General features: G+C 41.9%; 1 protein-coding gene across 1 annotated transcript in view; it reads right to left on the minus strand.

Moving 5' to 3' along the window:
- Positions 1–13,525, minus strand: part of ITGA9 (integrin subunit alpha 9) — a 354,975-nt gene that overhangs the window by 89,243 nt on the left and 252,207 nt on the right. The window contains exons 19-20 of the mRNA XM_090050256.1: positions 2,993–3,079; positions 1,226–1,305 (exon numbers count right to left, since the gene is read on the minus strand). Coding sequence (XP_089906382.1) covers positions 1,226–1,305; positions 2,993–3,079 — 167 coding nt within the window. The remainder of the gene's footprint in view (positions 1–1,225; positions 1,306–2,992; positions 3,080–13,525) is intronic.

Genomic DNA, 13,525 nt, shown 5'->3' on the forward strand with positions numbered 1-13,525 from the left:
TCCTCTGCGAGGCTCACAGATCTCTTCTCCCCTTCATGGGTGCTGCAGCCCCCCAGTGAGGCCTAGCAGCAGCTTGCAGCTCTGCCCCGGCCCTCCGCTGTCATCACCCCAAGATCCTGGCCCTGGACACAGCTCTGGGGAGCTTTGTGGGTAGGGTGCATGGGCAGGTTAGGAGCTGGTCCAGGCCCAGGGCCAGGATCGTAGGGCAGTGACAGCGTGGAGCCCGGGCAGGGTACAGCTGTAATCTGCTCCCTGCGTGCCCCTGCCCACAGAATCCACACCCATTGCAAGGGCATGCAGGCAGCAGATAGTGGCTCTGACCCAACCACAGCTCTGCACTGTCACTGCCCCATGACCCCCGCCCTATGATCCCAGCCTTGTCCGCCCATCCCAGTCCTGAACACTGCTGCCTGGGGCCCCATCCCGCATAGGGAGTTTTGGTGAGTTGTTGCAGGGGTGGTGCTGACCCGACCTGCAACAGGTCACCCAAACAGCTTTTGTAGTTGTTGGGCCCAAATTACTGCCCACCCCTTCCTTAAGGCAACCCATATCAGGTGAGTCAACCATGGGAGAAGAGAGCAAGCACCGCATTTATCAGTCTCTGAAAGCCGTCTCCCTTTCATAAAGGTTCCAACAAGACATGGCGGGCAGAAAAACAAGGTGAGTCCATAAGAAACAAGGCTGAGACACAGCTTAGCAGGGACAAGGCATCCTGTAGGGGCATCACAATGGTCCTCAGGTGCCTAACCTGTTACAGGGTGCCTTTTTCTTTCTTTCTTTTTTTTTTTTGAATTACTTGAACTTAACTATTTGTTTCACTTAAGCACAGGAGCAAATGGGCCCAACTGGCTGTAACTTTCAGGTACAGCTGAGTTCAGAGGTGAGTGGTGAAAAGTGGATTGTTGCTTGAGATCCCCTCACCCTAAAGCTACCTGAGGGCTGTTTTGGACCCCAATACAGTCAGGAGGACACAAAGTACTGGCTCTAAATGTTATTGATTTGGCAGCCTAAATGCAAAGGCAACCGGTTTCTGGAGTCCATGCCACTGAAAGAAGTCTTCAGGATGTGGTTCAGACAGTTTTCAGTCCTGTTGTGCCATGAGGACATATGAATTTAGCTCTATTTATTTATCTCTCATATATGTCAACAAGCTTTTCTACAATGGAGAACCAACAGTACCGAACTTCATATGCTCAAGAGTCACAGTTTGCCAGAGTCTCCTTACCTTTGGGCAGTGATAAGGAATGTAAGAATCTCCTCTTCCCCAGACAAATGGCTTGTATCAAAGATCACGCTGAACTCATACTATGGAAACAGAAGGTGGCATTGAGCAAAGATATACTTCCCTTTTCCTATTTTAGAATGACATGTCTGCCAACCCACTACAGCTATGGGATCATATTCCTTTCTGCTGCATCTACCTGCAAACTAATATTCTTGAGGCCAAAAGGGTGCTCTAATTTTTGCACTGTGCAGCAGCCATGGGGTCCTGCGGTTTAAAGCAGGACTCCCCTTTTCTGCTGTGCTGAATGCTCCTCAGCCACAAGTGAGGATCAGGGCTGTAGTGGTTGGAAAGCTTTCTGCCTGTAAGACATTTCATCTCCCAGGAGCCACTTGACTGTGGCTGTTCCTAAATCCCCATCCCATCCCATCCTATCCTATCCTATCCTATCCTGTCCCGTCCCGTGTCCCATCCCCCCCCCCACACACACACACCAAGTGGCCACTTTTAGTCTGGGAGAAAAATTATGAACATCTGCACTCATGGTTTCTCCTCACAGAGCAGGAACTCTCCCTGGAGAAAACGAACTTCTGTACATAGCCTTTGTAAAAGTGGCTGCCTTTAAATCCTTGAATCTGCTTCCTACATTCAAATTGTGCCTGCTCAATTTTCCTGGCAAATGATACTTTTTTGTCATTTGCCCTACAGATTAAAAAAAGCTGCAGTGAAGCAATCCACCTCTTCTCCTGTCACCTGCATCAGCAATAAAACTAGACACAGAGCTTTGCCTGGAGTGCTTTTTCTTAGTGATGAAGGAGGTACCACTGGGTGAAATTCTTAGGACAGAACCCCTTTTTCCACCAAAAAATGCAGGGCGGAGTCAAACAAAATATTTTTCCAATTTCTGTTGAATTTGATGAACCATTTAATCATAAAAAAATGAGGAATTTTTTTTTAAAAGGCTTTCATTTTGACAAGATTTTAAACAAAATATTTCAAGTGTTCAAAATGACATCAAGGTTTTGATTTTTTCCCCCTTTGGTATTATTAAAAATGCTCTAAAATGTTATTAAAAACTCCAAAATTAAGCATTTTTAATTCAGCCCAAGATAACTGTTCTTCACCATTTTAGTTCATCCAAAAATTACAATAAATTTATGTAATATCATGAAATATATGTTAAATTCATACATATATTTCATTTTGCTTTTTCAGTTCAGCAAATGGGCTAACAAATTGTTTATTTATACAGAGACAAAGAGCACAGCTGGATTGCCACCTATCACTGTCAGAGATTTCATCTTCAGACTTAAATAAGCAAAATTAGATGTCATTGGGAGACAGTCCTTTGAAATGCCTCAATGTCATTTTTGTAGGCACTGAACTGATTATGGCTATATTTGAAAGTACTTCTCAGAACATAAGACAAAATTAAAAAAAAAAGTTGAGCAGTAAAAACAGACAGGATAGATAGAGGGCTCTTTTTTACCTTTCTGTCGGGGAAGCATTACATAACAAATTCTAGTCAACTTTCTTTAGCACTGTGCGCACGTTACAATGGGCACAGCACTGCCGCTAACTCTGTTTGGTGGGAAAGAGCAGCGTCACCTCACCACAAATGGGAAAGGCAACCACAGCATCCCTGGGGGAGAGTTGTGAAAACTCAGCAGTGCCATAAAGTGCATTTACACTGCAGTTCTCCTCTACCTTTTCCCTTGACGCAGGGAGGTTCATAAGCTATTGTCAAGAAACCAAGTGTCAGCACTTTACCCTGGACTTCGATCTCATGAAAGGAAATCCCACGCTGCATTTGAGGAAGTCTGACTCCAACAACTCACAGGCGATACCCATCTCTTCCTGAAGAAAAAGAGGAGAAAAAAGGGTGAATGTATGGCATTGTAAAGTGAGACACAACAGTGGTGGTGGAGAGACAGCGAGTGACAGAGCACGCATGTGCAACCAGGAAGGAGCCTAGTGAAAAGATATGAATCATGGGGAGACAGGGAAGCCTTCTCCCACTTTTAGCAACACTGTCCCTACAATGTTAAAAGTCATGACAACTGGAAAGATACAGCACTGCACTCCATAACTTCATCTGTGAACAGAGGGTACAGATACATAAGAGCAAAAAATACTAAATATCTTACGAGGAACGACAAGGGGGAAGCTCCATACACAAAAATACATTAGAGTCAGCCAGATATTTAAATCCTCCGCCCCTCCTCAGTCATTCTCTTGAGTTATTTATTGGGTATATTTTTATTGCCTTCCTGGGGCTCTCAGGACCACTCCTGTGAAACGAGCTCTGCTCATTCATTCCCGCTCCAAACATACTGCTTGCCAAAAAAGTTGTTTGGTAGCCTTTTGTTGTATTCCCAGCTACACTCTCAGGATCTGTTTTTCGCATGCTACTGAAAGCAACATTAAGCACACCCAACTTCTTTCTAACAGAACGCAGAAGCGATTTTTTTAACGTGTGACTCATGACAAGTGGGAACAAGTAGCTTGTTTCACGGAAATGGTCTTGTAATGAATGTACACGTGGTATTGTAGCAAAATCCCCAGTTTTTCTTTTTTCTTTTAAAATGCATTTCCTCCCCTTCCCCAACCATTTCTGACTTTTTCTTTCCCTCTCTGCTTCCTGTAGATAAGTATATGTGAGTTAAGACATAGGATAAGCTTCAGCATTTTATTTTGGTAGCAAGTTGTATTTGTTTTGTTTTTTCTCCTTCTTTATATTGTATAATTATTATGTTTATATTGATTTTTACTGTTCTATATTACTGTTTTACTGGTACTATATGATTTAGGCCTATATATGTAAGTTAGCATAAGTCAGGTCAAGTTTCCATTTTGTTTGTCAAGTCTCCATCATGTCCCCAGGCCTGGTTGTGTAACCCATGACTCACACCTACCCCTCCTATGTAACTTGGTTCCTGAATGAATAGGGATGAATGAGGGTGCTTGAGAGACAATGGCAGTAGGTTTAAAAATAGCTCCCTCTGAATGACCAAACTATCAACACCAATACCTGGACCAAAGACACAGCCCTTGGAACCACCCATCAGCATTCAAGAAACAAAAGATGAGGCAACCCACCGCTGTGGCAAGCTGTACATGCTCAGTAAGAACACCTGGAGCCTTCTGGGACAGGACTGACATTGCCTGGACAGGCCCTCCCCATAGGAGATCAGAGGCAGTCTGCCCCATAAAAAGGGGAAGTGAAGACTGACTCCTTGGGATGCCCTCTCCATCTGGACCAGCACCATGCCACACCACCGATCCACCCAGAGGCCCTGCTGGCAAGACCCCTCTAGACAACGACCCCTTTCCAGCCTGGATAGGTAGCTATCACGCCCCACCCCCTCTTCAACCAAGGACTTGGACCCTGCTTCTCCTCCCCACTTGGACTCCAACCCTTCCACTGAGTCGTGTGTGTGTGTGTGTGTGTGTGTGTGTGTGTGTGTGTGTACACACCAATAACTTCATGGGGCTGTGTAGTGTGTTGTCTGTTTAATAAACCTGTTATTTTGAAACCCTGAGTTGGGTTTTTGCCTGTTTCCCCCTTGCCACCACTTATCTGCCCCCCCTCCACCAATATCTCAGCTGTCTACCTCAGTTTCCAACCCCAGTCTACCTTAAGCAACCCCAAGCCTCAGTTCTTCAGCCAGCTTCTCTCTCTAGTCCACCAGTTCTAATCTTAGTTCTGGCAACTTTCACTCCCTACACTTTAACTATTTCTCTCTCACCTTAACCTTCCCCCAAGTATTCCAGGTACCGCAAGCACACACATACATACCATGCCATCCAAGTTAGGAACTTACCTATGTGTAGGTAGGTTGTATGTGTGTGAACTGGTGTGTGCATGTGTATATATCATTGTGTGCATGATATATGAATTAGTAATCTGTGTATGTGTACTGAGTGTGTGGGTATGGACAATTGATTTTTGTCTAACTTTTGGGGTGTATAGTGTATGTGCTTGAATTCGTGATAGGTATGCATGTGCCTAGGCTAGTTTGGATGTGTATGCACTTGAGTTGGTAGTGTGTGCATGTGTATGCATCCAATTGATTTGTGTGGTTGTATATGTACAATTGTGTCACACCCTCCTAACAGCACAATATTGAGATCCTGAGAGTTGGCCTGACCCCACAGGGCAACAGTATACACATAGCCACATATAACAAATCCCTTTAGTTATGAGACACAATCCTGGGTAAATTCACAGCTAATGAAAACATGATATACCATGAAACTCTACATAATCGTATAAACATAAATCTGCAAGGAGCCTCACAATGGCCAAATACTGATCTCAGTTAAGTCAATTGAAATTTGTTGCTGACTTCAACAGGATAAGGATCTGACCTTAAGTTAGCTGATTTTGCACTAGTTTTGTGTTTAGTCATTAACTGTCTACTTACACCTGTTCTCCCACATCACTTAAAAAGTGAGTAGTTTTAAGCATGTGGAAAGTCTCACTGATTATAATTATCAAAGATTAAGCATCTGTTTAAAGGGTTTGCAGAATCAGAAACTTGGATCTCAATTTAGGAAATCATCTCAACTCAGGAATACCAATCAATTCTACTGATCTGATAAGAAAAAGAAATGTCCAATTATCTTTTTGAGACGTCTTTTTGTCAGTGGAGTTTCTCGAGTATTACGTCACTAAGCCTTACATCCGAACCTAATTCACTACGTTCAATTTTGGACTGACGTTTTTACTTGCCCTTCCTACTTTTATGACCATTACAAAAGGTTTTGTAGCATAATGGATAATGCACTGACCTTATGTTGCACAAAAGCAGCATGCTTAAATATTGTTCCAATTTCATCTGTTATATTTAATAATATCACCAACACAAATACAGCTCCTTTTGGTAAAGCATCCTCTACATTCATTTCATCCTTCCAAAGATTTGGGAGCTAGGAGGTTGTGTGTTTGGCCTGTGATTTTTTTAGTGATCAAGTAAATGCAGGAAGAAAACAAATGTATAATGAAAGGAAAGTTTCACAGATGTTTCAAGCTAAGGAAGTTCTGAGTATTTTGTCGAGCAAGCTTCCCTCTCTGTTCAACAATGCTTGCCTAAGAGTTCTCTTAATCTGCCAGCCCCTACTCAAAAAAAGGAAGATTTTTATTTACATAGCTGTCTGCTGGTGACAATGTACAGACAGACCTCAGAGACTCCTTTCCTCAAAAATTACTTCAGAGGCCTTATCATTTTAGGGACCGTAGAAACAAACAAGATAGCAGAGAGGACTCTATGATCTGATAATGCCAGAAATTCAGTTCCTCTTTGTCCCGACAGCTAGCTGCTGCCTATTTCATCCAGTCCCTTTATTTATTGACAACAGGCACATCTAGATCCCAAATGTTTATAATGGTCTATTAAGAAAATGATGAAAATGTTGCACTGGCCATCTTTGCCTCTGTTTAAAACTATTTTGTATAAGTAACATACTGGATTTGAAGGACACCTCTACTTAATCTAATCAGGACTATATGGTATTTACATTATACCCAAAATAAAGTTACATTAATAGAATCTCTTATAGGCTGCAAAGTGAAACACTAAAAATGGATATATCCAAATTAAGGTTGTCTGTGCAGTGTTAATTTGGTCGTTGTTGTGCACTGCCTTCATGACACAGTTTTTAACTACATGACAACACACTCATTTTTCATAAAACCTTTGCCTCACTGTGTACAGGATAGACAATGGTAAGGAGCAAATGATCAATATTTTGGTTGTATGTGATCCCTGTGCCTTGATTACTGCTAACTATTCAAATATTGCTCTGATGGCATGTCTAACTATAATGTCTGAATGCTTTACAGTTTTGGGTGCCCATTTTATAGTGCCATTAATTCCTTGAATGGGTGGCAGGATTACTGGCTATGGTACAGTTAACAGCTTAATCATATCCTAACTGTAATGTCTATGGGGGGCTTAAGACACACACTTAATGACCACCTCTGAAAAGTCTGATTTGAGTTACTTGTTCAACATTATGTAAGAAATCTATAGCAGAGGCAAGGATAAAACCCAGTTCTTCAGGGCAGCATTCAATTACCATAACCATGATATGAACCCTTCTGTTCCAGTAGTCCCTTGCCTCGTTCAATATACAGCTTCTAGTTTTCACAGCAAGTGCTTCGGGAACCCTACAGACAGCTGTTTCTAACAGGCCTGATACATTCCCAGAGCAGGCCCATAAAATAGAGCTGCTCAGCATTTCTGAAAACCAAGTTACTTGTATTTCTTTGTCTAATTATTGAACTTGGTAGCAAAGGATTGAAAATGTTGGTCCTATGCACAATACATTTATTTTGTATGGCAGAATTAACTGCTAATGACTTATGAAATAACTCACTTTTTAAAATTTTGACTAGAATCGTGGTTAAAACTAGTTTAAAAAGCTTTTCATCAAGCAAATATTTCTCAAACATTCCAGAAAATTCTCTAGCTGTAATCATAAGAAATTGGAATAGTGTTCAACTCTTGCCACCACAAAGTAAAAGTAAATTATAACTGTAATGAGAAGAAATGTGTCTGAATTAAAACAAAATGAAAACAAAGAGGCATGAAGAAATCCACAGGAACTAAAAAAAGTAGCGGAAGACCATGACTTCTTTATAAGCTATATTTGTGTCTTTCATTTTGTCACTTTTCCTGAAAGTGACATATCTAACTCTTGTGAAGCCTACTGTTAGTCAAGTGACTGAGGTTCAGAAATACTTTCAAAACTACTACGCTGCAAAGGCCACCTTGACATCTGTAAAAGATCTGTTATGCCCCAACTTCAAGGAAGAACAAAGTAGGGCAGCCAAATGACATGCCTTCAATCTTTGCTGGAAAAAAGGAGTTTTGTACATGAAAACTGTACGTGTACATCTGACTGAAATTCAGGATAACACAGTCAAAATCACCCACTACATACTGCTGTATAAAGAGGAAAACCTTGTCAGCAACTAAAGCCAAAAGTAATTGGTCTTGACCAACTTCAGAGCAAGCATGCCGCAATTCCAGATGTGAGATGAGTGGCTGCTTATAATTAGGGACCTACCAAATTTGTGATTGCATTTTGTGGAAAATGAAAAAAGGGAAGGCTCCATGAAAAATAGTGAGTGTTGTGAAATTCAGATTGCTCACTGCAAAAAAACCCACATAACTTACTGAAAATAAAGTTAGTCTGTCTTCATGAGCCAACAATATTCATGGTGCTCCAGCCTGGCTGTGTATCCTGCTATAGGGGAAGAGAGAGGGGGACTGCCAGCAAGAAGGACTGCTGGCAAGATGGCTTCCAACCCCACCCCTCACCACTGACTGGCTGAGAGGGCTGCTGGTTGTATGGCCCCACCCCTCTACCAATCTGCGGGGGGGGGGGCACATGGACAGCCCTCACAACCAATCAGAGGTGAGGGGCAGGACTACCAGGGCGCCTTGGTTAATAAGAGACACTGGGAGCCCCACCACACTCAGCCCATGAAAATGGTGATTATCCCTGGCATCTGCCCAAAAAATTGGCCACCTGCCTCCTCAAGTTAGGTAGACCCCTACTTATAATACATAAGAAAGATCTGAAATCATATGCAAACTTGATCAAGGTTAGATAGTGTGAGGCCAGCTGATTTGTCAGCTTACACATTTCATCTGCAAGACGTAGGCTAAGTACAGAGAGTCAAAAAACCAAAGGCCAAATCCAGTCTTCGCAGGTTAGTTTAAGCTGTGAAGACTGAACTGATGATAAGCAAGTGAACAGACATTCACTTTTGATTCCAGAAAGGCAGTCACATGCCTGCAGTGGCCAGGCCAGAAGTCTAGGGGCACTAGAGCAGACCAGAGGAAATGAAAAAGAATCATATTCTGAATCAGAACATTGAAGAGCAAAGTGAAGTATAAAGTACAGTATTTCTTCCTATTTTCCTACTTCTAATAGGTTAAATATTATTTAAGGTGATCAGTAACAGGATTTTTTCTTTCAAGAACAACATTTATCACTCCTATAATCTTAATAAGTAATGAAATACATTCTCCAAAGTAGGCCAACCTTTGGCAAGAGTTTTTTTAAACAAGCCAGCAGTCAAAACTCAATTAAAACCAGGATGGTTTAAACTGGTTGTTAAAACCGCAGTAAATGAAATGAAATGGTCCAATGCTCTTGTGAATACATCTGTTTACTTAAAAATGTTGCCAACACCACAAATTTAATTTTCCTAATATTAATCAAACACAAATCTCGGAAGAGAAATTCATAGGAAAAAGAGAAAGAAAAACCAGAAAGACATTTTGAATCGGGTCAGGTGCTCACAATTATGTTGGTGTAGTTCTACTGACTTCTAAAAAGCAATGCCAATTTATATCAGCAGAGAATCTGGATTATTATAAGAGGCTATATAGCAGAGTTGTCAGGGTTGTTGAAAGTGTACTGCCACATAAGACTGGAATTTCTAATCCAGTTGGACAATGAAGGTCCTTAGAGTCAAAAGCGTGTAATATTTTTGGGAAAGCCAGTCAGACAAATAACTATTATTATGTAATACATAATACCTGGTGTGAGAAACCTTCTTTTTGGGCTAGTTTACAAACGTAGACTAGGTACAAACACTAAAAAAGCCTGAGGTAGAATTGATCTAAGTTAAGAGGTTTTCTCTAAGCACCATAGTTTAGATTGGTAGAGAATAGAACACATATTCACCCATTGGTTGGGGGTTGCAAACCTTAGATTGGGTTCTGCCATTTTTAAACTAGCCTGTGTGTACCAAACTTCTGTTACAGGCATAGATCTGTTTTCTGTGTTGAACTTCTGTTCTGTTACGGGTATAGGCAAGTTTCCAATCACTTATACAAGTAAAAGTGTAATGTCTGTACCTGGCCACACTTTTTTCTAGAATTTGAACATTACTTTAACATCAGGTTAAATCAGCATTTTTATCTTGGCAACAAAATACCGCTGACAGCTGCTATAGGAATAATAATAATATAAAAATAGATCTATGCTGCATCTACTCTACCTTGCCTGAGCAATCATTTGCATTGGAAAAGCAGTACCTGTGAGTGGTTTTAGCTGGTTTTGTCATTCAAGAGGTTGTTACCACAAATAATTTGTGTAAGTGACTGGAGCATGTTGGTATTTTCCAGGTGAAATTCTGAGAGGAAAGGAAAATGTCCCAAGTTATGGTCATCCTTACAGTCTCATGTTTTAGTCTGTTCTAGCTTTCTCCTACTTATAATCTGCTGCTATGTGGGACAGGAAATAATTTACCTTGTCCCCATACCCTCTGACCAATATGATCCACTAGTTGATTACCACATGGGCTAGTCCTGGCACTCAGCAAACCTAATTAATTTCCCTGAAAGATGCAGCTACATAGTCTCCAGTTCCAGGCAGCCCATGCAAAACAGTTTGGCATACTTGAGGGCACTCTTTCCAGGCCAGATCAGTTTTTCTATGTTGACATGGGCTTGACTCAGATCTCTCGGAATGCAAAAGGTGGCTGAAATAAACTGCTCTAACATGAACTAATAATTCATCCAAATTCACTTTGTCTGAAATATACATTATTTATAAGGACATCTCAAATTTTATTTTAATCTACTCAAAGGGATAATTTCAAATTGGTTTAGACCCTAAACTTAGACTTTAGGTGGGGGAAAAGAGAAGAGGATTAAAGGAGAAATGAGGAGGGGTGGAGCGGGGAGGAAGGGAAGAATCAACAGCAGTTGAAAGAGCAACAGCCTGGACACTAGGGGTGTGCAAAACAGGCCGTATTTGATTTCGATTCAGCCCAAATCAGGGACAGTGATTCAATTTGCTGATTTGGATCACTGTCCCCGATTCAATTTGGCCAAATCTAAATGTGAAGATTTGATGCTGATTTGGTGATTCAGCTATAGACACAGCTTTAAATGTTTTTTCTATGTACCTCGAGGTACCAGATGCAGCTTGTGAATGCTGCAATAGTGGGGTGGATGGAGTGCCCCCCAGGAATGCTGGGGGCCTCCCACGTGCTTGGTGGCAAACCCAGAAGTGGATCAGAAACACTCCCAGGCCACTTCCAGGTCCACCACCGAGCATGCAAGGGGGGGGGGTCCCTGTACCCCTCGGCTCAGCCATCAGCCTTGGGGAACCCCAAGTGCCTCCCAGAACCAGGAGGCACTAGTCACCAAGCCAGGGGCACAGGGGGGGTCACGCCCACTCCCCAGCGGACAGGGCCAGAAGTACTTCTGGTCCACTGCTGAGCACTCTGGTGACCCCTCACCATACTTCTGTGGGACTCTCCATCCGTCCCACCATCTCAGCATTCATGAATCACCTGGTACCTTGAGATATGTAGAAAAAACATTTAAAGCTGTGTCTATGTCTGAATCATCAAATCTCTATGAATCGCTCCAATTTGATTTGGATGGTTCTGATTTGATTCAGAGAGATTAAAAGGTCTCCTGATTCAATTAGGAGATTCAGCCACCAAATTGGGCCGAATCTCCACCAAATCGAATCAGCAATTGAAGCGTCACACAGCCCTACCAGATACACATGGAGTGAAGTGCCAAGTCAAGCTATGTGAAAAATACATAAGGGGAAATCAAATATGTATTTCTTCCCTGGTCAGGCTCTGTGCCTGCACCAAAGATTTGCCTGATTGTTGAAAGAAAATCAATGGTAATGACTGCCTGCTACAGGTTGTACACTGAGGTCTGGATCATTCACTCCTAAAGACATAACTGGGCTCTGGCATATCCTCCAAGATCTTTTTTATTGTCAAGGGAATGTGACAATGTACAGACCACTATACTGGTCCATGTCTGACAGCCATTGAAATACACTTGCCAGAAGGCAGAAACAGGATACTCTCTCCTTGATATTCAACTGTCTCAGGCATATAGGGTGAGTACTAAGGACTCAAAGGGGCATGCTGGATTACTAAGTTAGTTCCTGTTATCACAGACCACCACATCATATAATCTCTTTCATAAACTTAGCTAATAAAAGCCAGGAAACAAAGGGTAGGGTTAAATGGTCACTTTTCAGGATGGGGAAGGTCCCACAGGGATCTGTGCTGGGCCTGGTTTCATTCAACATTTTCATAAGTGACCTAGAAAAGGGAATCCATGTTGAAATCTCCAAAGTCTGTAGATAATACTAAATGAGTCTAGGTAGTCAAATACTAAGCTGATAGTGTGGAGCTGCAGAAAGATCTCATAAAACTGAATGAGTGGGCAAAAGATTGGCAGATGAACCTCAGTGTCAACTAGTGCAAGGTAACGCACATGGGAGAAACCAGCTTCAACTATGTACACAATACCAGGCTCTGAACTAACATTACAACTCAGGAAAGAGACCCTGGAATCACTGTAGATAGTTCTCTAAAAACATCATCTCAGTGTGCAGTGGCATCCACAAAAGCCAATAAAATGGTGGGCATCACTAAAAAGGGAATTGAAAACAAAATAGAGAACATCATCATTATCTCACTATATAAATCCATGGTGCACTCTCAACTTGACTATTGTGTGCAGTTCTAGTCTCCACATCTCAAAACAAATGCAACAACATCGGAAAAGGTACAGAGAAGAGTAACGAAGAAGTTTAGAGGTACAGAGCACCAGTCATACAGCAGACACTAAAAAGTCTAGGACTCCTTTCCAAACTGAAGAGAAGGCTGAGAGGGAACATGATAGAGGTCTGCAAGATCATGAAGGGTGTGGGAAAAAAGTCAATAGGGAATTGCTATTCACCAAATCCCAAAACACATGGACTAGAGGACACCCAAAGAAATAAACAGGAGACCAGTTTAAAACAAAAAAAAGGAAGTACACTACCTTCTTACGTGAATGTAGTTAACTTTTGGAAACTCTTGCCACAGGAGCTAAATATTATAGTCGGGTTCAAAAAGAGATTAAATGAATTCATAGAGGACATATCCTTGATAGCTATGAAACAGAACAGTCTGACGTTCCTAAACCACTGATAGCTGATGTCAGGGGATGGATTACACAAGATATGTCCTGTACACGTACTTTCCCTTCAAAGCAGGGGTGTCCAACCTACACTATGCAGGGCAGAGAGCACAAAGCTGAACAGCATATCAGGCAGGGAAAGAGGATCAGAGTGACAGTCAGGGAGGATATTTGGCTTAATTTATGACACAGCTGCCAGAAAGGTTGCAGCTCACTGCTCTACTACTGCTACTGTGGGTTGTCTGTCCAATTGTTTCTCAGTTTAATCTCTGCATCTTAGACTAACCTGCAAAGACTGAATTGATTCAGCCTTAGCCTTTATCTATAGTTAGCC

The sequence above is a fragment of the Crocodylus siamensis genome, chromosome 5 (assembly GCF_052110815.1).
Source record: "Crocodylus siamensis isolate JL-2025a chromosome 5, ASM5211081v1, whole genome shotgun sequence".
In the NCBI taxonomy this organism is placed as follows: domain Eukaryota; kingdom Metazoa; phylum Chordata; order Crocodylia; family Crocodylidae; genus Crocodylus; species Crocodylus siamensis.